The 25,622-nt window shown below is 39.3% G+C and overlaps 1 protein-coding gene across 12 annotated transcripts in view; it reads right to left on the reverse strand.

The window, feature by feature from the left end:
• tacc2 (transforming, acidic coiled-coil containing protein 2) overlaps positions 1-25,622 on the reverse strand; it is a 60,656-nt gene that overhangs the window by 18,338 nt on the left and 16,696 nt on the right. For 10 of the 12 annotated variants that reach the window (XM_030156845.1, XM_030156844.1, XM_030156842.1 and 7 more), the window contains 2 exons: positions 19,943-20,533; positions 11,715-11,984 (listed from right to left, as the gene is read on the reverse strand). In XM_030156845.1, the coding sequence (XP_030012705.1) occupies positions 11,715-11,984; positions 19,943-20,533 (861 nt within the window). Of the gene's footprint in view, positions 1-11,714; positions 11,985-13,172; positions 13,354-19,942; positions 20,534-25,622 lie in introns of those variants that run through there. The other 2 variants (XM_030156849.1, XM_030156848.1) reach the window with 2 other exon arrangements.

Here is a 25,622-nt window from a genome sequence, read left to right on the forward strand (position 1 = left end):
CCTTATGTCTGCATAGTGTTCTGTACTATGTTTTCTCAGATACCATGAAGACCTTTCATTTCTCTGAGTAACAGTTCCTGCATCATCACACATGGCAAAGCATTGTTTTAATATGTTATGATACATTTTCACTATTGGCAAAATTATGTAGAGTCTGTATTTTGTACAAGTCTGTCTTGTAGAAAATAATGTTCTTATTAGAACAGAATCCTGAATCTGCAGTGAGAAAACAAATTATGATACGTCTGTGATACAGAATTATCTCTCATACACAAAATCAAGATCACCTCAAGACCTAAAAATATTACATCTGATGAGATAAATATGGAAACAGTGGATGACAAATTGACTTTTCTCCATCACAATGAGCTGCAAATTAGAATCACAACCCAATCAGTATATATTCACCTCCTAAATACAAAACAAAAACCAAATATTTATCCTTAGGCCCAGACACACATGTGAATAACAATGGCAGGCCTAAACACATACTGACCGCCACGCTCCATGTTCTGATAGCCAGTGCATTCCAGACCACATGAGTAGACCCATCCTGTCTCACCTCTGTCTGACCGGTTCTCCGGCAGTCCTGATCATGTTGTCATGACGTGAGCCCCAAGAGAGCTGCCGGAGAAGCCCCAGAGCTGGATCCGAGCTTGGGCTGTCCCCATCTCCAGCCCCTCCCAGCAGTGTGTCCCAGCCCCAACGAGCCCACTGCAGTGGAGACAGAGCCTGCCACGCACTCACTGCCATGGCTGCTGGACGGCTACACCTCTACGCATCACAAAGCTGCTGCCTGACACTGACAGGTAGACGCTCACCGCCTGTTAGACAAGATCTGATATCTGAGGATGAACTACTCCGCCTTCTCTCTATCTCTCTATAGGATCATGTCTAGGTCTCTTTGTTTCCAGCCTAATCCGTGGCCATACAGGTCTGCCTCCTCTCCTCTCCTCTAGGAAATGGTTCGATCTAAATGAGACCGGCTGCAGAAGACCACCGCCTGCATAGTGTCTTTTCTGGTACTCTCTCTACCTCTCTCTCTCCCCCCTCCTCTCTCTCTCTCTCTATTTGCTCACTTTGCTGTATCCACACAGAAAAAAAGGCAGACGACAGCCCACCAGCCAAACCTGCTCTGATGAAGCTCGCTCATTATAACTCCTAACTCCTCCTACATTTACATTACTGATAGAATTTATAGACGATTTTGTACCCATCCCACACCCATGTACCCACACCCATTCTTCCTCACAATCACATTCAAACGTTATCAAAATTTTGTAAAAACGCTCCCTGATAACCTGCTCAGATAATATTTTTTATTATTGTCACACTGACCAGTACAATCACAATAGATCCTCGAAGAATAATAAAAACTGCAATAAAAAAGGTCATCCCTGGGGCAAACTGTCCTGTTATTGCATCCCTCCAGAAATGAAGTAATCTCACCGATCCCCATCTATATGGCTGATCTACCTATCTCATCATCTGAGTTCATGCTGAAACCGTACAAACAACCAAATATGGATCAGATCAGTTGAGGGGCTGAAACCTCATGAGGCCAATGTGACTGATGCAACGAAATAGCTTCTAGAGGAGTTTGGCTATAAATGCTACTGGTTTTATGGTCAATATGTCCACTACCCTGAGGTCATATCACTGCAGAAATAGGGCTTCATCTGAGCCAACACTATGACACAAATAAACTATTCCACACGGACCCCAATGTGCTTCAGAGATCACACTCATAAAAGCTCTGGACATAATGTTAGAAGACCATGATATTAAATGACACTGGTTCCTGTTCTATTTCTCTCATTTTATTACCACCAATCAATCCCTTGAAGACAAATCCATTAATTTCAGGGTGCTATAATATGAGATGAGGCAAATGGCCAAGACGAGAGCCAGTAATCTCTGTGAGGGGTCTGTGAGTCCCCGCAGGATAAGACTGGTCTGCCTGCAGAGATCCATCTGGATCAGTCACTGAGAACAAGGATCAGAGTGTCAGATGTTCAGACACAGACTCCAAGGACACAAAATCTAACATGCAAAAACCAATACTCATAGACTACATCATGTTGTGTGAATGAAAACTAAAAGGACTAGTCTAAGAGGAAAAATGTAGTTGACCTTGTGCAGATTTAAGAACTGATAGGAACAGTTTAATAGTAAGAAAACTGTGAGTTATTTTAGTGTTCAATTTGCGTCCTTGGAGAGGACAGCCCATGTGATTGCAAACACTGTGTTGCTATGGTAACTGGAGGTTGTTCCCGCCATATGTTCACTGAACCCTGAAGCTGCTGGATACATGTACAGTAGTCTCTGCTATCACATACAACACACTGAATACAACACAAATGAATATAGAAGCTGCAGTATTTGCACAAGTGGGTTTAACATAAAATCAGCATTGCTTTTTGCTTATTCTGCACTTCAATCCATTGTAGAATGATTAATCATCTTTATAAAATGATGCACTGTGGAGCAATATCTCAAAGGGCATATAATGGACTCAGTATTCCTCTAAACAGCAGAGTGTTGTAAGTGATAGCAGACAAGAAACAAATTAAAAAGGTAGGTGAATAAAAATCAATCAGTGTCCTATGTTAATGTAATACTACCTCCTGCAGCTGCGTCGAGCACAGAGCAGTAGACATAACAGAAACACCTGCCGTTTGGGTGAGTAGTCAGCGTATGGGGGTGCATAGAAACAAAGAGAGCAGCAGCTAATAGCAGCCTCTCACTGAGGCTGAGATGACTGCCTGGAGACAGAGACTCTGCAGTGTGGGGAAGGGAGACGCTGCATTTCAGACAAGCAGACATGTCTCTGCTTCCAGCCAAATCCAACACAGTCTGTTTAAACAGGTTTTAAAGTACTGGAGGGGCAACCACTGCCAGGTAGGGGTTAAACATAAAGATGGGGTCACATATATATATAACATTCTCCTCTTCAGCTTCCATCAGGTCCATGCTTTGTTTACTTCTTATTTTAGAAGAGCAGATACTTGTGTATAAAAAAAGAAACCATCGATCTTATGGTCATTTGTCTAAAAAAAGAAAGAAGAAAGGAAGCATGGATTAAACAGAAGCAGAAGGGGATGATGCCACAAAAAAGGGGGAGGAATATGTCGAGGATGTCTGCAGTCTCCTAGCAGCTGTGTGATTAGCCTCAATGGATTATATACCACAGACTCCACCATCTTCAGGCTATCATTTATCTTTTACCTCTATTTCCTCTCACTCTGCTGGTGTTCTCTATCCTAGCTATTCCTTTGTTACCTTCTCTTAATACAGCCTGCATTTTCCAACACTCATTCTTAAAACAATTACCCATCTGCTACTTGTACTATATGACAGGCTGGAGAGCTGAGTCTACACCTAAAGAGTCTGCAAATTATGTGTCATCCTGAAAGAAAAAGCACATGTTTCAGCTGAAGATAATGTTTTTTTTAATGGACTAAATGTGCTATGAGACAAGAAATGTGTGTGATATAACAAAAATTAATGCAGGCATGTTAAAATTACAGACAAGGCAGTGGGAAATAAGCCATAGATCATGGGAATTATCATTGGATTGCTGTAATAAAGTAGTGAAAAGCCACCATTTGTTACAAATGTGATTTGCAAAGCCATAAGGGTTTTTGCCTGCACACAAGGGAGAGGGAAAAATCTGGCAAAAGACATTTACACAAGACAATAAGTAATGTATATGATGAGGTGATATTCTGATGTTGAAAAATAATTCAGAAATATTCAATAATCAAAGAACAGAGTGTAAAAATGTGATGAATTTCTACGGATAATTAAAAAAATGTTGTCTATTTTATAGCGCAAGAACAAAAGGGATGTAAAAATCTGACTCACAATATGTGCTTGTTCGTTAATATTTAGTCTATCTATATGCTATATGTGTTGAGACCAGCAGAGGGAGCCCCTGTGCTTTAATTCCACAGATGAATGAACGTTTGGCAATATTACATCACCAGGAAATGTACACTGTGTGAAACACTACAACCTATTTTAATTTTACAAGCACCTCTTCAGTTTATACACAGATGTAATTCCATAACCAGGGAGAATTTAAGACCCTTTTTAATAACAAGAGCACAATGAAGCTCTGTCTTCTGCAAATGATTCTTCAGCTTCAGGAAATGAAATGTTATGGAGAATCACTCTGAAGCTTTTGGAGTTCATATAAACAGAACTCTGAAGAATTTTTTTCTCCTCAAAAAGCAGATGTTGTACAATGCCCCTCTTTCAGTTCTACCCAAACTGATGTCAGCTTAAATCACCCCTCCTGAAATCGGTACCTTTGGGCCATGAAATCATCTCAGTCCAGTCCCATGACCAACACAAAGAGGTCACTAAAACAAAAGAGTGTCAGACTAAGATAATCTCTGACTGTAATGCGTTACCTATCCTAATCTGAGACTGTGACTGCAAACAGATGGCACATTAAAAGGCAAGAGGCGATATGAGGCTAGGCCAGACAGAGCACCGGCAAGGAGGGGGTTAACGTATGTCACTGTCCAGATAATGAGATCAGACGTTAGGTTCCTTCAGATCAATGCAGGAGAGGCTCAGGACAACCCCCACTGGTGCAGACACAACACAGCCTGGTTTCTCATTTTGGGATTTTGCCAGTTTTTTATTATCACTCTGAGACTGAAAAAGAAAACACTCCTTGTGCATAGTCATAATAACACCTAACACTTCCATAACAGCAGGACAATGTGATGTGTGAAGTCTTTATATACTGTAAGTGTTTTTGGACATTGTCGCACGAAAAAGCTTCTGTTGAGCACATCTGCAGCAAAACAGACCTACCGTCTTGTCCTTTTTGCAGCTGTAATATTCAGTCACATAAAGGTTTATATAAATTATTCATTCCTGCATTAGGCGCTATGCATACACAGACACGGTCACATTTTCTCCTCTGTCTTGCTGCTGTTTTCTCCCCAGATCCTTGTTCACCTACACTGTAGTGTTTTTGAGATATAAATAAAACATAGCAAAGTGGAGCATTCACGCTCCCACTCTTCCCCTCTTTAAATATGTCTCCCATCCACTGATATTTCAGAGTTACCTTCTCCCACCCCCACACAGCATGTTCTATTTCAATATCGTCACTCGCTCTTGCTCCCAGAGCGTCGGCTGCTTCCTCCTTTACACAGCAAAACATCACCCCACCAGCCTCCCAGCGGCACCTTCTGTACTCATTGCCTAATTCTGGTTCCCACAGGCTCCACTGAACCACTATTACGTTTGATCCATATATATTGTACTGTACTCGAGGTGCAAGCTGTCTGTGCCTGTGCATGGACACGTGTTTCGATCCCATGGTCCGTATTTACATCACAAAGACACACATTAACAACAATGATGTTCTCAGCTGGTCAGTTCAGAGTCTCACATGGTTTTTGGAGATGTTATGAAATTGTATAGCACACATAAAAAGATAGAATAATAGAAAGACAAAATAGCTGGATATCAGAAATGTGTGTCAGATAATTTTCTTTGTCAAGATATTGTAAACAATCCCAAACCTCTAGTGTATTCCTCACACTACAGTTGTGGCCCATGCTGAACATTTTCTATCACATGGCACACCAATTCCACAGCCATGAATAAATAAAAACTATGTGTGTGAGAAAAGCACAAGCAGTTACAGCCACTCTCAAGGCCATTTAAAAACACCAATGCAAGTTATCATTGTTGTGTCTCTAATTACGCATATAAACATTCCCAGATATTTGTCTTTGGATTAAGTTGAACTCACATGTGTTCTTGAGAGGGACAGGGGGTCTGTCCTTGCTCCATGGACTCGTTGGCTCCCATCCTCAGCTACCTCTGGCCCCCCTGCCCCCCCTGCCTGCTCCTGCTCTCCAGCCACCCTCCACATCCACCTGCTTCGCTAAAACTCCTCCTGTTTTTGTGGTAATATCCTTACAGTGAGGCTGCCTGTGTCAGCGAAGACGAGCACTGGTTGGGTTTACTGTGCTGCACTGCAGAGGATGAGCAAGTGTTGCTCAAATCAGGGAGCAAAGCATTAGTTGATTAAAGGCTCCTCACTTTATGCACAGCATCCCTGATCGTCTACCTCTCTATACAGACTGTGGATATTCCTGTCTCTCATCTGGAGGCAGATGCCAAACAGATGCAATACCAAGAGGAAGATATTCTTGATGAACAAAATGTAAAGGAGAGAATAATCCAACACAGATGAGATGAAATTATAATCCTGCTTTCTTGCCGTCTTGCATGATTGTATGAGGTGCCTCCTCTCTGTTTGGTTGCTGAGACCGCTGAGCTGTGTTGCTGCTCTAACAGCCTCCTCCCCCCTTTTTTTCCTCCACTCTATCCCCCGACACCAACCTCCTGTGCCTTTAAAAAGACAAGCAGCTTTTTCAAGTCCGCTACCTCGGCTATGTAAGGGAGCCAAACAATAGCAGACCCCCAAAACAGCTTTCGTTAACATCCCTTTTTTCTTTCACTCTGTAGGTCTCCGTCTTTCTTCCTCCTGCTGTAAACATGCCTCTTGACTTTGCTCCATTCAAGATCCCTGTCTTTCACCCTGAATGTGCGAGCAGAGTGAAAATGTCACTTTGCGTCTCCTTTTCACACAATGGAAGCTTCCACTGCATAGCGTGGCCAACCAGAGTGATGCCTGAGGTAAACAATAGGCTTTGAGGAACTAGTATGTGTGTAGCATTCAGCTCTGACCCTATTATTAAGCCCCTTTATCCATAAGTAAATCCTAACAGCACATATGAAGAAATAGGCAGTGATTGACAAAAATACCTGCTTTTTTAAGGACAAACATGTAATAGTAAAGTCCCAATACTGGACTCCAACTGTTAAAGATAAAATATTTGCTGAGATTGACATGATCTCTGTCTTATTGTTTTAATTATTTCATGTCAATTTTTTTATTGAGCATATGGCGACATAAATAGTGCTTCATGACTTACAAATATCTAATTTTCTACACAAATGAATGGGTGTTAAAATCTTAAAAAAAAAACAGAAGTTAGTGATATAATTTACTAGCACTCACACTCAATGTTAGATTTTATCAAAAACTGTAAGTGCAATAACACTATTCCATCTAGCCGTGTCTGTCTAATTTTGAGACTGTGCATCTGTTCTCAAAAGATCCGGAGAATGACTTCTATGTGATGGATATGAGAGTCGGAACAGGTTCCACATACTTTCATTGATTGTGGAAGAGTAACGGGAAGAAGACAAGACTGAAATGTGAGAAGAATAAACCTATTGTGCAGTCATGGGAAACTGAGGGAATGAGGACTCTGAACAATTGAAATGTCTGCCTGCAGCACTTGCAATCCCACATCCTTGCGGCATACAGGTTTCAGGTATCTTATCTCTGCCAGTGTGGGCTAAAAGAACTGAATGAAATGAGAAATCTCCAGTTCCACAGCGCAACATGGGACACAAAAGCCAGTGTTCATGATTCAACCCAACACCATATTTGCAAAGGGGAGTGCTCGCATGTAAACATGAAGTCCATTAACTCATGTTCACAAAGAATATTGACCCGATTTGACTCTCTGAGGGGCCTGTTAGTCGATCTCTCATAGCCCGAAGGGACAAGTGAAAATACAGCCCACTCCTAACCCTACTATAGCAATCATATCGATCAGTGCTGCCACCCAAAGTCCCTATACCAATATAAACCTCTCAGCAATGAGCATATGAAAGACAAGTTCCTGTTAAGCTGCAGTAATTCTGAAAAACTTTTAGACTGGATAGCATAAACAACCTCACTTTGTTGCTGCTTTAAGAGCCTGACCCTGTACTTCGGCTTCTTCTGTCAACTGAGGGAAATGAAATAAAAAATTCAACAAACTCAGGCACTGGAAGATATAACTGTGGCAGGTTTTTCTAAAAGATTCATAGCTACACTGGAAAGAAATCAGGGTCACTGCTATTCATATAAACGTATACTGCAAGAAGGTTTGAGTGTAACAATGTCTGCTTCTGACCAACAAAAAGACCATGTATACTTTTGTTTCTTTTATTTGGTATGTGATTACTAATTTGTAGCATGTTAATTTATTGTTGTCAGGACAGTGCTGCCGTAAATTCAGTGATGTGCGGGAGGGGGAGGGCTGTTTTTGTGAAAATGAATAAATATATATATTTTTTAAATAAAGTCATATTCTAAATAAATCTAAAAAACATGTAAAGATCTAAAACAACTGCTTCTTATGAATTTCTATGTCCAGTCAAACAAAAATGCAATGTAACTACTTTTGGCTTATTTTTTAGTCAGATATTACAACACAATTACATTAACCCATAAAGACCCAAACAACCTCCAATGACCAAAACCATCTACTGATGTAACTGTTGATCCACTAATCCTATCAATACATGTAAATAACTGGTGTAAAATGCAGTTTGTCATCTTTTCATGGTCATTAGATATGACCAATTTGAACGTTCAGAGGCTCTGTAGTGAATGTGGAAACACCATCAACTTTGATTCACCAGTAAAACCCACTTAGTCTGATAAATGAGAGTGGATGGACACACTTGTTTTTACATTCAGTTAATGATGTACTTTACTGAAAAAGTAACTTTTCCTCAGTTTTCTCTGTTTCTGATATAATAACCCTCAACTTCAATCTGAGCTTTTATGAACGTCTACATGATTAGTGAACTAAATATAGGAAAATACCTAATTTTCACTGAATAAATGCAAAATACAGAGGACAATATTATAGTAAATGGTGATGAATCAATTAAGAAAGGTTAAATACAGAGAAAAATTCAGTTGGGAACTGACACAAAAGTCGCACTGGATCTCTATGGGTTAAGTAGACCACAAACTCAAAATACACAGGACAGATTTTTGATTACCATGAAGCTAAAAATACGTTACTAGAATCCATTTCTGCATGATCATATGAATACAGACATTTTGCAGGTGTTTAAGCAGCATAAATATGTTTATTGGGGTGTTTTGGCTTTAGATGTCTGTGCCATAATGTTGGGGGCTGGATCTGCCCCTTTCATACATCTACAGCTCTTTACGGGCAGGGTAAAAAAAATTATATGTCCAAAAAGCTGCATTGTTCCCTTGAAAAATCCCTTCTTGGGATCAAGTTAATGGATGCAGAATATCCACTATGAGACTGTATCTGTCTCCATTTACAGCATCTGTTTTTTAAAAAATAGTAAATGACAAAAGCAATCAGTGGTGCAATCAGAGTATCTTAGACTTCAAAAAGGGAAAAACCCAGCAAAACAAAGGCATAGATACTTACTGACATATCTAAATCACAGGCATGTGTAATGATTACAGAAAATAACATGCTTGTCATAACGTCAGCAGCTGCATGTTTAGCTCTTGAATCACTGCAGCCTGAAAATGTGCTGAGAGCAAAATATTGAGGAGTATTTACTGCCAAATGTATACCAAATTGTTAAAAAAGCAAAAGAGAACATGATCATCATAATGTTGGCTGGCGTTTGGTGGGATGACCTGATTGTTTTCATGGAATTCCAGAAAGGCAACCGTAACAAGGCATTCCTTGTGTTAAAGCTGTCAGAAAGTATCTTCATGGACGGGTAAAGAATATGTGGGGGTAAATGACGGATTATTTGAGTCACTTTATCTGAATAGAAGACGCCTGCAGTTATTTTTCTGAAATACACCATGAATTTCATTAAGGAGGAGCATTTAATTACTCCATTCTTATAACTGCACAGTAATAAATTAATTAAATATGAATCAACAGGAACAATAAACAGAGTAGGCACAGCTTTGAGCTGTCCCCTGTTCAAAGACCTTTAAGTGAGACAATAAACCTCCTGCAGAATGAAGGAACTGGCTCACACAGGAATTGATAAATTATTAGAATTAGTGCCAATAAAGATTGTTTTTGTTACATAGCAGATAAAAATGGATAGTTCATTTGCTGATGAAAGATACTTTGAAATATCTTCAGGTTTCTAAAAGTCAAATTTAAGACTTTTTAAGACCTTTTTGAGACTACTTAGAACAGAACTGAATGCCTATTTCATGGCCATACTGGCAAAAACTTGTGACTCCTAGAAGTAAGGAAAATATATTTATTTACTCCAGCGCCTTAATTCCCACTGCTGCGATAATTGGTTCCTAATTTCAGTATACATTGTTGGGTGGGAACAGGTGGAGCCGAGTAGAATAACGTTACTTTCTTTGCAGTTTGGACATTTATCAGACACTTTTAAACACAACACAGCAAACAAATACATGGCAACATAACTTTAGACCTAACATACCAAATGTAACACATTTTAAAGACTTTTTTAAGGTATTAAATGCAGATTTGTAAATGCAAGACTTTTTAAGACCCCATAGGAACCCTGGGCTATATTCTAGATTACAGATTAGAATGTAATCAGTCTAAATTCAGTTAAATGTTGTAATGCCACTGATCTGCCCAGCTTGAGGAAATATCATAAATAATAAAACACCATGCTGGCCAGGTCGTCTTAAAATTCTGGTTTTCTCAGTACAAAGAAGGTATTTAGTAAGGGAAAGATTCAAGGGTAAAATTGTGCTTTTTTGCAGAAAATATTTCAGATACTGATTCTAATGAACATTGCCCTATAATAATGTTTCTGTGAAATTCATAATAGAGAGTGTCCCTGTTTTCTACTCCTTTATGTACCAGGTGGCTGCAGCATTCAGTCTGCTGTGGGCAGACAGGCTTTCATTGAGCTGAACTGCAAATACACCCTCTACTGGTTAGAAACAACATAGCACCATGAAAGTGGCTGAGTCATTGCCTCTCACAAAATAAAGTATATGAAACAAATTACAACTCTACGAGGTATTGCCACGGAATGTTTTTTAGATTATGAGTGTGGAAAGCATAGTGATAGAAAAATAATGAGCATCATTACATGCAATCACAATCAGTGTTATGAAGGAAAGGCTTTGTGCTAGGGTATAAAACAGTGCCGTTACTAAGGTGCTACTCAAGAAACTTTAATGATAAAATAAGCCACGCTACATCAAGATGAGGCAGATTATGCTCACTGTGAAAACGTTTGGCGTTGCATTTGATTCGGTAAGATTTAAAAGATATAAACATTTAAACCTAATGCTTTACTATTCCCACCATTAACAAGCCACAATTATACTGTATATATTTGAGTTTCCATAACCACAAAGTTCATACATTAGTAAATCCTGTTTCCTTTGACTTGATGTGGTTCACATGCAAGGCAATGATAATCTATAATTTCATGAGTATAATAACAAGATGGGGTGCTGACGTAGCAGATGAGACAGCTGCTCTGGATTTTACTTGGTAATAATGTTTTTTGTGATGCTTCAGTTAAAGACACATAATAAAATGAAAAAAAAAAAAAAAAACAGAAACAGTGGACCACATTCGTCAGCAAATTTTCTTAGTGCTCAGAAGTTCTGGGAAACAGCATAACTGTGCCAGACATCAATTTAATGGTGTGATTTGTGCCGGAATTTCATTAAGAGGATAAGGTCATGACTACTAAAGAAACAAATATCACAGGACAAATCTGATGGAAGATCTTAAAAGAAGCCAAGCACGGAAACAAAAGTCACAGCAGTGGTTTATATTTACACACATTACATTTTCTGACACGGCCAATGAACTTCACACTGAAATGTGGAATGAGCAAGGAGACGGACAAGCAGGTTATGATCATACCTTAAAAGGGCATGGCGGGGTGTGGCCGCGGCCTGGGGAGTAGAAGATGCAGGAGGGGAGGTGAGTTCTGGTGGAGGAGGCGGAAAAAGGGGGGATTCAGGCAGGCTGGGTAGAGGTTCAGGTGCGTGCCTTTCCGGGGGTGTGGGAGGAGGAGTGGGGAACTCTGCAGTGGTATGGGGGTGAGAAGGGAGAGCAGGAAGGAAGTGGTGTCCAGAGGGAGGAGGGGAGGTGGCAGGGGCACCGCTTTCTGTCTGCTCAGCAAGGGAGGGCCTGCAGGGGAGGAACACAAAACATCACTACACTTGACTGAAACAAGATGTCCAAGTACAGAGATTAGAAATGCCCCCTGAAGACCATTTTTAATTTTCATTTTTCATTACGTTTTATTCGCATTTAATTATGACTTTGATTTAAAGGGAGTTTTTTTTTTGTTTGTTTGTTTTATCTTTAAGCTTCTGAAAAACCTTTACTTCAGTTTTAATTTCATTGCTACTAAGTGTCTCTTAATTAAAACAACGGAAGATAATGTAATTTCTTTTCTTTCTTTTTTTTTTACCCGGAAATCCATTGAGAATAAAATCTATTTTTTGAGGGAAACCTGACCAAAAAGGAACAGTATATCAGGCAAAATTCATGAAATTAAAGAAAATTTGCACAGAGTGTAATGTAGAGGAGAAGAAGAAGAAGAAGAAGAAGAAGAAGAAGAAGAAGAAGAAGAAGAAGAAGAAGAAGAAGAAGAAGAAGAGCAATTACACTCTGTTATTTTGACAAAATGATAAAAAAAAAAAAAATATATATATATATATATATATATATATATATATATATATATATATATATATATATATATATATATATATATATATATATATGTTGCAGCATATTCTGAACACTGTTTTAAGACAAGGAGCAAAACAAACCCAGAAAGCTGTGCTACAAACTTCTGTATAAATCCTTGCAATTTTGTATTGAAGCCACTGAGAGGAACAAAAGCTGCAGCTGTTGATAGATAGAAAATGACACAAATAAGATGAGAGTTTACCAAGTTGCATTGCAGAGGCACCACTTCTTATATTACCTTTCTCCATAAAAGCTCTAAATGTACACAATGAAATTCAGTCAGCCAGAGCTTTCTGTAAGATGTAATTCAGCAAAATAGCTTAACATACATAACATTATTATATTATAGCATTTGATCTTGGTGAAATAGCAGAAAGATGTAATATTAAAAGTTAAAATGAATGCTATACACACATGCTTTAAGTAGTTAGCACACCAGATGAATGGGTGACACCAACTGACAACTACATCCCTTGTGGTTTAATAATGTGGTACAAGAAGCAGACTGAAATATTGGTCTTGGTGTCTGTATTCTCTGAGCACCCATCATATTTCATTTGTTTTCATTAACAATAAGAACCGTGTCCTCTATTCAAATGACCTGTGAAGGAAACTCACCTCAAAGCAGATAAATATGGCAGCTCTGTGTCCTCGTCTAAACCTAGCAGTGATTTGAAAAGTAAAATACTTTCTCCAACCATCCTAAGTTGCTGATAAAACTACATGAAGCTGACTTTAAGGCTCCTCTCACATGATGGTCCATGGTTCCTGGTTTGCTTGGCCTGTCCTCTGCACTGAAGTAGGCCATCTGAGTGTGCTGGGCGTCTGCCTCTGTCATCATTGGCCACCTGGTGGAGTGGATTTGGCCCTGATCCAAGCCTGTCTTATCAGGAGTGGTAGGCTCTCTAATCTGACAGCCAATGCGATGGACGCCCATGCAGCTGTTCCTCACTTGGGGCAGGCCTCCTGTTTAGCTCTAAAAATACCCCTGTAGTCTCTTCTGCAGAATAGATCTTTACAATACCTCCATCAGCTAAAGCACCTCTACTCAAGCATCCAGTCAGCCGCTGTATCCAAACGGCAATTCCAGGTCATTTCAGACTGAAAACTGAGCTCTGTTATTCTCCATCTCGCTCTCCAGTAAAGTCAGAACTTAATAACGTTTAATGAGGGTGTGTGCTTTTTTTAAGGGTGTAGCAAGTTAGACTTTACATCTAACGCAGACTCTGGTTCATATCATTCCATCAAAAACACCTTTAAACTAAGAAAGCTACTGAGTTTTCTAATTGATACAGCATGTGTGAGTGAGAGAAAAAAAAACACACAATTCATTTAGTTTTGATCCCATTCGTCCCCTTCCCAGTTCAAATCCCCTGTCCGTAGCTTACACCAGCAGTCCAAGGCTGTACATACATAGTAGGCTATGTCAGCATCTGTGGCCGACTCGGCACATGCTGCCTGGAAATAGAACCGACCAAGTCACAACAGAGTCTGAGTAAAGTGTCACAAGACTCAACACTGACTCCAAAAATGGACAAAAACATAAAGCAAATAAAAAAAAAGAAAACAGACAGAATACAAGTGATAGAATATGAGATGACACTGGAAAAGAGTATTTACTGCTTCAGTGCCTTTTATGTGGAAATAATGTCAGCTGACCCACTCAGGTTAACAGCTGGAGCTTTCCAACTTCACCGCCTGTTGTGATATGAACATGTGCTTTTTCTCAACACTCATCCTCACATACATACATGCAGTTTTACTGTTGGCACTTACACCTGGATCCTGTTTGTTATAGTCCATCAGGAGGCACTTCATGAACACACTTTCCATTTCAGTTCAGGGACAAAAAGTATCATTTTTCGAATTATACACAAGTTCACTAACATGCATGTCTATTTTTCACTTGTAGGACTTTTTTAAGGTTACTAAGTAAACAGAAGTGACTTTTTGTGTACTGTGTTCAGGCCAACAGCCTCACTTTTACAGTAATGTATGGGAACCAGCTGGATACAGAAGACAGAAAGTCCAGGCGGGTGTTTAATGATAAACAGAGCCATAAATAAAACGAGATGAATGTAGTGTGAAAAGTGTTTTTCTAAGTGCTGTAATGATGGGAGGACCACTTCTGTCCTGCAGCCAGCAGTACGTTCACACTGCCCAAACACTACAGACACACACACACACTGCACATTAAACCAAACCCTGGCATCTGTCTCTAACATAAAGTCCTGTCAGTGTTATTTAACCATGACAAAGTTTAACACAAGTGTTGCATGCATTCTTAAAGGGTTAAAGAACAGCTTTTATGTAACACAAATACATTACAGCCAACTAATTCACACCTACAATGAATGAGATTAAATATATTTTAAAGGCAGCATAGACTGTTCAAATAAATGACAAACATGATTATCCACTTCACTGGTACAAGCAAGTGCACATGAACCAATTGCCATGGCAACCAGTCTATTTACAGTATAATGTGAGATAAAGCACATCCTACATCCATTTACTCTGAAAACACAGATGAACAATACCCTTACATACCGAACTATAGAGCTAAGTTTATTCCCATAGTATTTCACATCACTTCAGAATGGGCTTTTATCTCAAATTAAAGCCATTTTGTGTAACATCAAAAATGTCCACAAAATATTATATACTACCTGAAGCTAGTTTGATTCCACTTGACCATCAAGGCTAGCCTTATTGGAGTTTATAAATGGTTTATAACTTATTTATTGATTAGGTTGTGGTCACACTGTTGGTAAGTAATAAATACTGTAAGGAGTTCATAACAAGTTTCACTCATGTCTTTGGAATGAACACCTTAATTACACACTTTTATCTGTGTATATTTGTAGTTGCTTGACTTACTTTAACTTGTTCTGTTACCAGTTAACATGTTCAACCATTTACTAGTAAGTAATACCCATTTCTTTGTCAAAAGGGAGTCTCTTTGAAAATCATAAAACACAACAACAGAAAAAACACAAAGATTTAAGTGGTGAGATCTGAGGTGTAACTTTTTTTGGAATGTGTTTAACAGCTTATTCATGATTTATAAACTGTCAACAATGTTATTTATTACCTAATCTTAAACATTTCTAAATCATTAATAAGGGAAGTCTTATTGTAAAGGGGTTTTCTCATATTTGTTGGCCATACTATGCCAAGAGGAGTTTTGGAAAACTCAGAAGATCATTGTTTTCACTACAAGTCAGTAGTTTCTTGCCAACCAGCAACAACACAGCCCCTGCATCAAGCAGGGCAGAGAAGCAAACATGCTCTAACCTGTAACATTTTTCACAGCACACCATGAATCATTTCAAAACTTTGTCTCCTGTCTTTCCACCTCCTGTCCCGTCGTCTTTCTATTCGTCCCTCCCCTCCACCCATCTGCTGAGGTTAACAGCGCCAGTGTAATTAGCACTGGTTACCTACGAGCCATCTGCTGCATCCACCTGGAGGGATTTAAACACACGCAGGACAAAAAAAGGCACTTTTTCCTCATCAACTCACCCAGTTTTCAGCCACGTGTGAATCCATCACAAACTATCACAGATAAATAAGTGATGGAAATGCCTTCTGTAAAGTCCAGCTGCGTTCCACAGCTACTAAAGTGGACGTCCCAGTCCTTCTTCCCTCTCTCTCCTCTCTCTCTCTCTGACTCTGTCATAGACACTAACCCCACAGCACATGCTCAAGTGTTTCTCTGAACTCCGGCTTTTGTTCCACTCTGTCTGGTCTGTGCAAATGACTTCAGTGGGGCTGAGTGCCTGCCCAAATTCCTCCCACTACAGGCTTCACGGCTTCACTTCACAAAGCCCCGTAAGACTGAGCCAGACTGACAGCTAGGACAGCCTCTAGGGGTGGGGGGGGGAGGAAAAGCACATGTACATACACATCATCTACCATGCAGTCACTTTTCCCTCTCCCTTACTTGTATGTGAGTGTAATTTTATCTATAGATGTGACCCATAATAGAAACAGCACTGTCACTAGTCTGAACAAACCCTTATGTCTCCAACAGTAGTGATGGGACAAGTGTTGTGACTGACAGGCAGCAAGTGCTACTCTGGCATGTGGATGGCTCGTAGGCATGAAGCAAATGGCAGGAGAGAGTGGGGACTGACAAATGAGGTAGATAAATGACAAAACTGACAAAAACTTGTTAGAAGTTCAGTTAAGTGAAAGCTTTAAAACGCCACCGGCGACCAAAGGCATCCACTGATCTGAAATGACTTCTGGACCACTAATCCTATCAATGCATTGAAAGAATGAAGGTAAAATGCAGTTTCTCAACTTCTCAGAAGCATCATATCTGTTTTTTTGTTTTTTGTTTTTTTTTGTTTTTTGGACATTCAGAGGCTCCATGGTGAATGTGGAAACCATCATGCTTCACACCATTAATTCACCAGTAAAACCATGTAGTTTGACAAATGGCAGTGGTTGTAGACACTATTATGTTCAGTTAATGATGTAATTTGCTTTTTCTTCAATAACCTTTGAATTCACTCTAAGTTTTTATGAATGGTGAGTAAATGAAATACAAAAAAATGACTGATTTTCACTGAAAAATGCAAAAGGCAGAGGTTAATTTAATAAACTGGGATAAACAACTTATCACTTTGGAAGTCATCATAAAAACAGTTCTAGGCCTTTTCTGTAGATTCTTTTCTTTTTTTTTTTTCATCTTTTTTATTAGGACACAGTTTCAGTATACATATCCTCTCTGTACAGGAATAACCATGTCCACTTTTCCAAAAATCAACTAACTACAAACAAAAACTTAAACTTAAAAAAAAAAGCCCACCCCTCCTCCCACCCATTGGTCCACATTCACTTAATTAGGAGTGTTACAGTTCTAGGTCTTTAACAGTTGAAATAAAATAAGCAGCCATTATTAATTTACTGTAAATCACATTCAGCTTGCTTTCTTTGTACTCCACAGAAGAACTGGTTTGCAGTGAACACAGTTAAAATGTCTCAAAACATGTTAATTGCACTAGAAATCAAGAGAATTTCCATGTACATTTTACTTTAATTTTCACATCTAACATTACAACATTAATATCTGTTTCTGTTGCATAAAAATACTGGTTCAGTTTTACTGCATTTGAGAGAGAGAATGTTTGATTCATTTTATCTACATCATTCCTAACGATCAACAAGTAAAAGCATCATGTTTTGAGTTTTTGGCTGATATTATAAAGTGATGTTCATTTAACTTTACACATAAAAGGCCAGTAGAGTTGTCCTTCAAAGAGTTTTTTTTTTTTTTTAACCATGACTACATTTTTGAGTCTATGCTTTCCATTTGCACATTAGAAAGATATTTCAGAGATATTTTAAACAATTATTTACTTCTACTTGGGTAAAGAATGGGTTTTTCACGTTTTTTTAACCACCTCTGCTAGAAACACAGTGGATTTTTACCATAAATGCACAGTGAACACTCTAGTGGCATGTAAAAGTTTTTCAAACAGGGAATAATATTCATGGAAAGTTAATCTAGGTAGGGCTGTTAAAACATTTATAAAACACTGAACGCTCATATGGAAACCCAGAGAGGTGAAACTAAACGGCACATTGGTTTACTATGTGTATTTACCTTAGTCATGAGTTTTAACATAAATGGGTCAATGCTATTACATCGACCAGTGCAAATCTGTGGGACTGTTTCTCATTCATCCCCCTGGACACTGTTAAACTGCGCAGACAGCAACGACCTACAAGAGACCCTGGATGTTTCTGAAAGCCAAACAAAGCCAAAAAGAAGACTCTCCAAGTGCATGGAAATCCATTTTGTGAGTGTGACAGGCAGAGCAGTGTATGCTTCTCAACGGTAAAGCATAAAAGCATAGGCCTGTCCAAGATCCCTCTGTTACAAATTAATGCACTGCAATAAAATGTCTCTGACAGGTCTTTGTAATGTAAAGTGAAACCTTAGTAAAAAAAAAAAAAAAATAATAAAAAATTTATGTATATATACATATATATATATATATATATATATATATATATATATATATATATATATATACACACATACACACACACACACACATATATGTATATATATATATATATATATATATATATATATATATATATATATATATATATATATATATATATATATATATATATATATATATATATATATATCAAGCTTCAAATGGCAAACTCAAGTCATTCTGATATCAACCATAACATGACCAATCTCCCTTTTAAGCCTGATTATAGTCCTTAGATTTTTATTTGAATAAGGATTGCAACTAAATGTTCTTTATTTTTTTAATCCTGGCTGCACTCTGACAGAGAACAGCCCCTGGGTAGCCTTATAGGGAAACACTTCAGGGCTTATTCACACTGTTTAAAGAGTGTGTCACTGGAAACCAAGACACCAGTTCATTACAAAGACCATATGACAATAACAAATCTTCAGTCCTTTACGATAAGAAGCAAAACTGTTTGAACAGCAACAGAGGGTTGATAATAAGAACCTGGATTATTATAATACAGTTGGGTGCTTCTCTGAAACTGGTACCTAAAAACAGGACAGAGGGGCTAAAAATTCAAACCAGAGGTAGACTAATGTTGTGAAACAAGTTTGGAAGCACTTTGGGTCTATTTTAAAAATAAATATTTACTAAGATAAAAGAGAAAGTATTTTTCAGATAAAACACATTTTTATATTTTTTTATACTTTTTTTTTTTTTTTTACAAAAATCTGCATGTAACACGGCAAAAAGCGCCCAAGAATTACGCACTCCTACTTTTTTGAATATCTTTTTATTCTCTCACAGGTACATTTTGGGAATTGAACGAATTATACAAGGAAGAGTGTTTCACAAAAATGACCACTGTTGCAAAATCACTCACAATTTTTTTGTGTTTAAATGAGCAGGTTCCGCATGTAACATGAGTGGACACAATGGGTTATGAGAAACCTGGAATGAGACTGCCGATTCATGAAAAACCTGCATGTCTGGATTAGAAAAACCACTAGGATCATCAAATTTAACACAGTGTCTTTATTTATAGTGGTATATTAGACCATTTCAAGCCATGTGTTCCAGATCAAATGCACTGACACCTACGTAGCTTTTCATGCCCCAGGTTTGGTCCTATTTTTGGCCCCAACAATTTATTAAAAATACATTAATTATGGGATGGCTCAGAGCAAGAGTATAATTTTTTTGCATTTATCTGAGGTTATCATTAGGTACATCCTGGGGGAAAAGATGTCTAAATTTCTCTTTTATTTATTGGGCCTAAAAAGAAGGTACCAAAATGAACCCAGTTTTACTGAAGCACCCAGATGTAAAGATCCATATCCAAACATATTTTGTGAGATGTAATCAGTTGGATACACTCACCCGCTGTCCTGTGGCTCCTCAGTTGGACCCTGGACTGTTTCTGCCTCTACAGTTTCTCCAGCTGGTTCCGTAAATGGCTCCTCAGGTGGGAAATCTACAGGTTTTTCCAGCAGCTCCTCTGGCACCTTACCGATCAACTTATTCTCTGGTTCTAAGTGCGCTGCGGTCACCTTTTCTGGTTCTTGTAGATCAGCCTCATGTTTTGTTGTCTCTTGGAAATCTTCTTTCTTTGGTGGTTCTGGTTCTGGACCCCTCAGTTGTTGTGGGAGCTCGGGTACTAATACTTTCTCTGTGTTAGACTCAGGAAGCTCTTGTGGGAGCTCTTCTTCTGTCTTGGTTGGTTCTGAGAGCTCTACTTTCTCCACTACCTCTGGACATTCAGCCTTCTGTGTCAGTATTGAGATCTCTTCTTTTTGTTTTTGTTCTGGTAGATGTACTGCGGTGTTTGTAGGTTCAGGGAGAGGCAAGATTTGTGTAGTTGCCTCTGGTGCTGGCTCCACTGGTGGGATCTCCTCCTGTGTTGGAGGAGCAAATATCTCCTCAGTTGGGGTAAGAAACTCTTGTTGAGGAGAATCCAGAGATGGGAGGGGTCTGAGAAAACAATACAAGAGAAAAGAGGGGTTGGGGGGAGGTTGTTATTTAGTTTGCAACACATGCACAAGGAATGACTGACAAATGACAAATGTGTGCATATGTATGTGTGGTTACAGGGGCTTGTGTGCCAATAGGGATGGGAAGTTTTTAAATATGTGTGTGTGTGCATGTGTACGTGTATAGTCTAAGTGTAACTGCATGTGTTTGTGTTACTGTTGCTGCATTGTGTTGAGAAGGGTGTTTTGTGTGAGAAAAGGCTCATTCTTGCCAATGGAGACCAGGGATGTCTGTCACAGCTGATGTCATCCTTTGAATATAAAGGGCTGCATTACTTCCATTAGACTTCAACAGGCAGCGTCATCTGACCCAAGCACAATTCTAAACAAAGTGCAGCTCTGTGTTTATCTCCTCATTCATATTCATTGTCACAATGTTCTCTGCAATATCTCTCCAAGCAAGCGCTAACCATAGTGTTACTGGAAAATTGAAAAAGAGCCATAAATCTGTGAATACTAAAGAGCTGATAAACAGTTCTGAACACAACACAGGGAATGAAATATAACTGAAGATGTTGAACTACTTAGAACAAATTATAATCTACTGTTTAAGATGTACTTCTGAGTGTTGGTGATTGTTTAAAACCTCGACGCTGCAGCAAGTATACAGGCTACGCATACGCTTTTTTCTCTGTGATGTAGTTGAACAGATGATATGTGACAGCATAATGACATGCAACTTTGTGTAACATGTTAGGGGGGGCATGATGACCTCCATTAACCCATTAGACAAATGGAGGCACTGGGGAGGTGTGTTGACAAGAATAGGCAGATATGTTGTCTATTATGATGTAAGGGTTAGGATTCAATACTGCAATAAATTATATTATAACTAAGGTGAAGAAGGTATACTGCAATTTTTTTTAATTATAGGAAAGATGTCAATGGTGTTAAATACATACATACATACATACATATAATAGTACACTTACACAAAAGAGTGCTTCTGTCTACCACTAAACACAAACACACAAAATGAACTCTCTTGCATTTGTTTCCATGCAAACTATCAACCCTCAAAGACCTAAAAGACCAAAAGTTTCAACCAATCTAAAACATCAAATAATTTCTGAACCACTAATGCCATCAATACATTTGAATAATTCAGATAAAATGCATTGTCTCAGCTTTTCATTGTCATCAGATATGACCCATTTGGGCATTCAGAGACCTGGAAACACCACCATGTTGTGCGACATTGAATCCCTAATAATAAGAATTTGACAAATGACAGTAGTTGTTTTTATATTCAGTAAATATTTCGCTGAAAAAGTCCCCTTTTCTTCAGTTTTGTCAGTTTTGGTATAATAACTGCTGAATTTACTCTGAGCTTTTATGAACATCATTTTAATTAAATATAGAAAAATACCTGATTTTCAGTTTAAAAAAAAAGGGTGATACTAAACTAAGTGTTGATGAATCATTTAGGAAAGGTTAAATGTAGAGAAAGTTGCCACAAAAACAGTTCTAGGTCTTCAACACTCTTAAAGCACAACAAAACATATTTCTGTACTCAACTGTTTTGGTATTTTCTTCCAACCCTCAGACACACAGCATTAATTTGTTTTCAGTATCATGAGTCTTGTAACTGACTTCCTCCAGGCTAATTCCCTCATACATTAAAGTAAACACCACTGTCCACACTTCAAACACAAACATGCCCTTGTATTTACCTTGTGGCCTCCACTGTGCTCTGTTGTTCAATCTGACAGTGGGTGGCAGCTTCTCTTAAAGCTTTAATCCAGGTTGTATCTGGTTCTTGGGAAGTCTGCGTAGGACGGAGACTTTGTGACACATCAGCAGCCTCTGTATTCACAGGTGGTTTTTCGACAAGGGGGGTGTAGGTGGGGGCTTTTTCAAATAAGTTCTTTGCAGAATCAGAAACCACATTGTCATAATGAGGCTTTGAAAGTGATGCTTGATTTTCTGATTCTTTCAACTGAGAAAAGGCTGTAATATCTTCAGGGTACTTTGACAAAACAGCTGATGGGACTGTGATAGTATCATGAGTTGTATTATTTGATACATCGTTGACATTTTCTGCTGTGGTTAACAGAGGAAGGCCATCAGAGTGACAAACAGCTGTATGGGGGATTTCACTGGAGTCTAAACTCTTAATAGATCCAGAGCCACTGTCTTTAGCAGGCCCTGTTAGATTTATGTCCCCATGTTTTTGTGCTGCTCCATTGTTTGTCACCTTTATCTCAGTTTGTCCCTTCCCCTGGCTGTTAGCTTTCTCTTCTTCTGAGGCAGCTTTATCTTCCTTTGTGATTTCTTCTACATTAGGACCTTTTATGTGTATCGGTGCTACGGGGCAGCTTTGTGTGGCTGAAGTTTTATTGGAGGTTGGTAGCTGAAGAGGCTCACAGTCTGTGTCATGAATTTTACAGTCTTTAGTTTCACTGCTTTTCACAGCCTTTGCATCACTGAGGTCCTCATTCACACTCTCTGGTGGGTTTGTAATAGAATCTGGCAGAGGAGTAAATACTTCTGTAGGCCTCTCCTCAGCTTGGGCAGTAGATGAAATGTCTGTCTGAATGTCATGACTACTTGAACTGACCTTAACTGAAACAGGGAGTCCTACAGTTAAAGTCTCATGTCCCTGTGATGCAGACTCAACAAAGGCAGCAGTGTTCTCCAAGGCCTCGTGTTGGTCTTGACAGGTAGCTGACAGATTGTTTTTTTGCTGACCTTTGCTACAGCGATCGTGCACAAAGTTAGCGTCTGAACCAACTCGGCCGAAACCAGAGCTTTTACGTTCATCCATCTCCTGTCTTACTTCCACTACATGAGTATCGTCTAACGCTTCCCCTACATCTGTTGATGTATTTTTCTCAGCTTCTTTCATACTGTCATATAAATCAGAGGTCTGAGCTCCCCCATTGCTTTTAATCGAAACTGTCATTCCTTCTTTGTCAGAGTTCCCATCACCTGACAAGTCATCCTTGCTTCCTGACTGACACACACTCCTAATAGAGCTACTCCGTCTTTCTACTGTTATACCTGGAACAAATGCCTCTGTCTGCCTGCTGTGACTGTTATTCCTTTCTCCCTCCTTTTGCCCCTCTACAAAACCACCTGACATGTCCTCTGTGGGATGTCTGAATCTCTGCTGTTGCTCCTGTTGCTGAGCAAAACAGCTGGAATCTGTTGCGGACCTTGATTGGCCAATACCTGCAGTGCCAGAGTTGCTTTCCAAATTCGGATTATAAACCGTCTGAGGTTCATTATGAGACTCTCCCTCAGCACATAGCATGTCCTCAGATAACCCATCATGTCTGTCAGTCAATAAGAAAGAAGTCTCTGTCTCGCTTTTAGAGGCTACACCACCCCTTTTTTTGTCCTCCTTTATATCCCCTATTAGCGAATCAGTCTGTATTTTATGTTTATGTGATAGCTGCAGGTCTCCAATTTCCTCTGGAGTCTCTTTATCAGGTCCATTACTCTGTTGTGGTGCTGTGCCTGTCTTTCCGGCCTGCAACTTGCTGCTCGTATTTGTTTCCCTTTGATTATCCATTGTTGGCTCTGCAGTTTGTTTCCCTTCCTCTTCAAACAGAATGGAAATCTGATCACTCATTTCATTTGTCTCTTTCATATTGTTGTATTTGTTTTCATCATCAGCCCTGTTAGGCAGGTCAGGGCTGATTGGACAGCTGACATTTATGAGGTCTTCACAAATAGCAGGTTTAATACCAGTAGAGTCTAAATCAGTGTGAAGTGGAGAAATGGCACAATCAGTTCCACCCTCTGGAGGTTGAGTAAGGGCGGACATATTCTCTCCTTGTGAAGAAGTGATCTTAGGGTCAGCTAACATATTTGTAATAACACTTTCTGTAGCGTTATTACCATCTGCTAGTTTTGGACTGATCTCATCTGCTTTAGCGGTGACATCATTTCGCTCCAGATCTTGTATTAGACACATTTGTGCCATTTCCACTCCCATGTTACCATTCACCTCTCCAGAGGATGTGGTTTTGTCACTGTCAGCACAACAGTTATCTGTCTGCACGGGAAGAGAGATATCACAGTCATTAACGAACTCTAAGTGACTCAACATTGGGCCAGGAGGACGCAGCACAAAAGAAGAACCACTGGTGCATTGCTCACTACCTGTAACTGCAATTGACTGTTCAGAAGCTGTCTGTTTGGACGTGATTGATTCATCCTTAGTGAGATCACCAGCGTCAAGTGTAGCCTTAGTGCTAGCATTCATAGGATCTACAGTAACTAGTTCAGGAGGAGGCTGAAAACTGGGTTCATCTAGCTTCGTCTGAGAAGAGGCTAGACAGGTCAATGGTACAGTTTCAGAATGTGAGGACTGACGAATAGGTAACTCACTTAGATTCTTACAGGTAAGATCATCAGCTGGAATCACAGAACATGAGGCCAAACATTGGTTACTTTCTTTCTCATCAACAATAGCATCGCTTTTTAAAGGTGACTCCTGAGATTGAGCAGTTTTGACCAAGTCTGTGGACTCTTCACAGTGATGATATGCCTCTTTCTCCCTCACTAAACATATATTTAGAGCACCATTTTCTCTTTCCGTTTCTTTTTGCTTTGCCACATTTTCTGACACCTGTTCGACTGCCAGATGATCAGCCCCAGAAGTACCACCTTCCTCACATTTTACATTGTGGAACAGGTCCAGACAGTTTTCATTGCCAGTCTGATTCTCCCGTGAAGGACATGGATGCCGTTTTGAGCTGTCCTCAGTCATTGATAGTAAATCCACAGTGTTTGTCTCTGACATATCATTACCTTGCTGAGATGTGACTGTGTTTTCTATGATATCTTTAGTGCCAGTATCACCGATATCCAACTGGATGTCTTTCTCTGGTTTTGGTAAGACTGATGAGCTCTGAATTGCTGGTTTATTCTTGGTAGTAGCTGTCTCTGTGGGGAGTTCTAACTTCTTTGAATCGAGGAAGTCTTGGAAGATGTAGCTGGCCTCGAAAACAGGATGGTGCAAACTCTCATGTACAGTTAGAGGAGGCAAAGATGCACAGCCCAACGCTGGCGCCGACATC

The sequence above is a fragment of the Sphaeramia orbicularis genome, chromosome 15, assembly GCF_902148855.1.
Source record: "Sphaeramia orbicularis chromosome 15, fSphaOr1.1, whole genome shotgun sequence".
In the NCBI taxonomy this organism is placed as follows: domain Eukaryota; kingdom Metazoa; phylum Chordata; class Actinopteri; order Kurtiformes; family Apogonidae; genus Sphaeramia; species Sphaeramia orbicularis.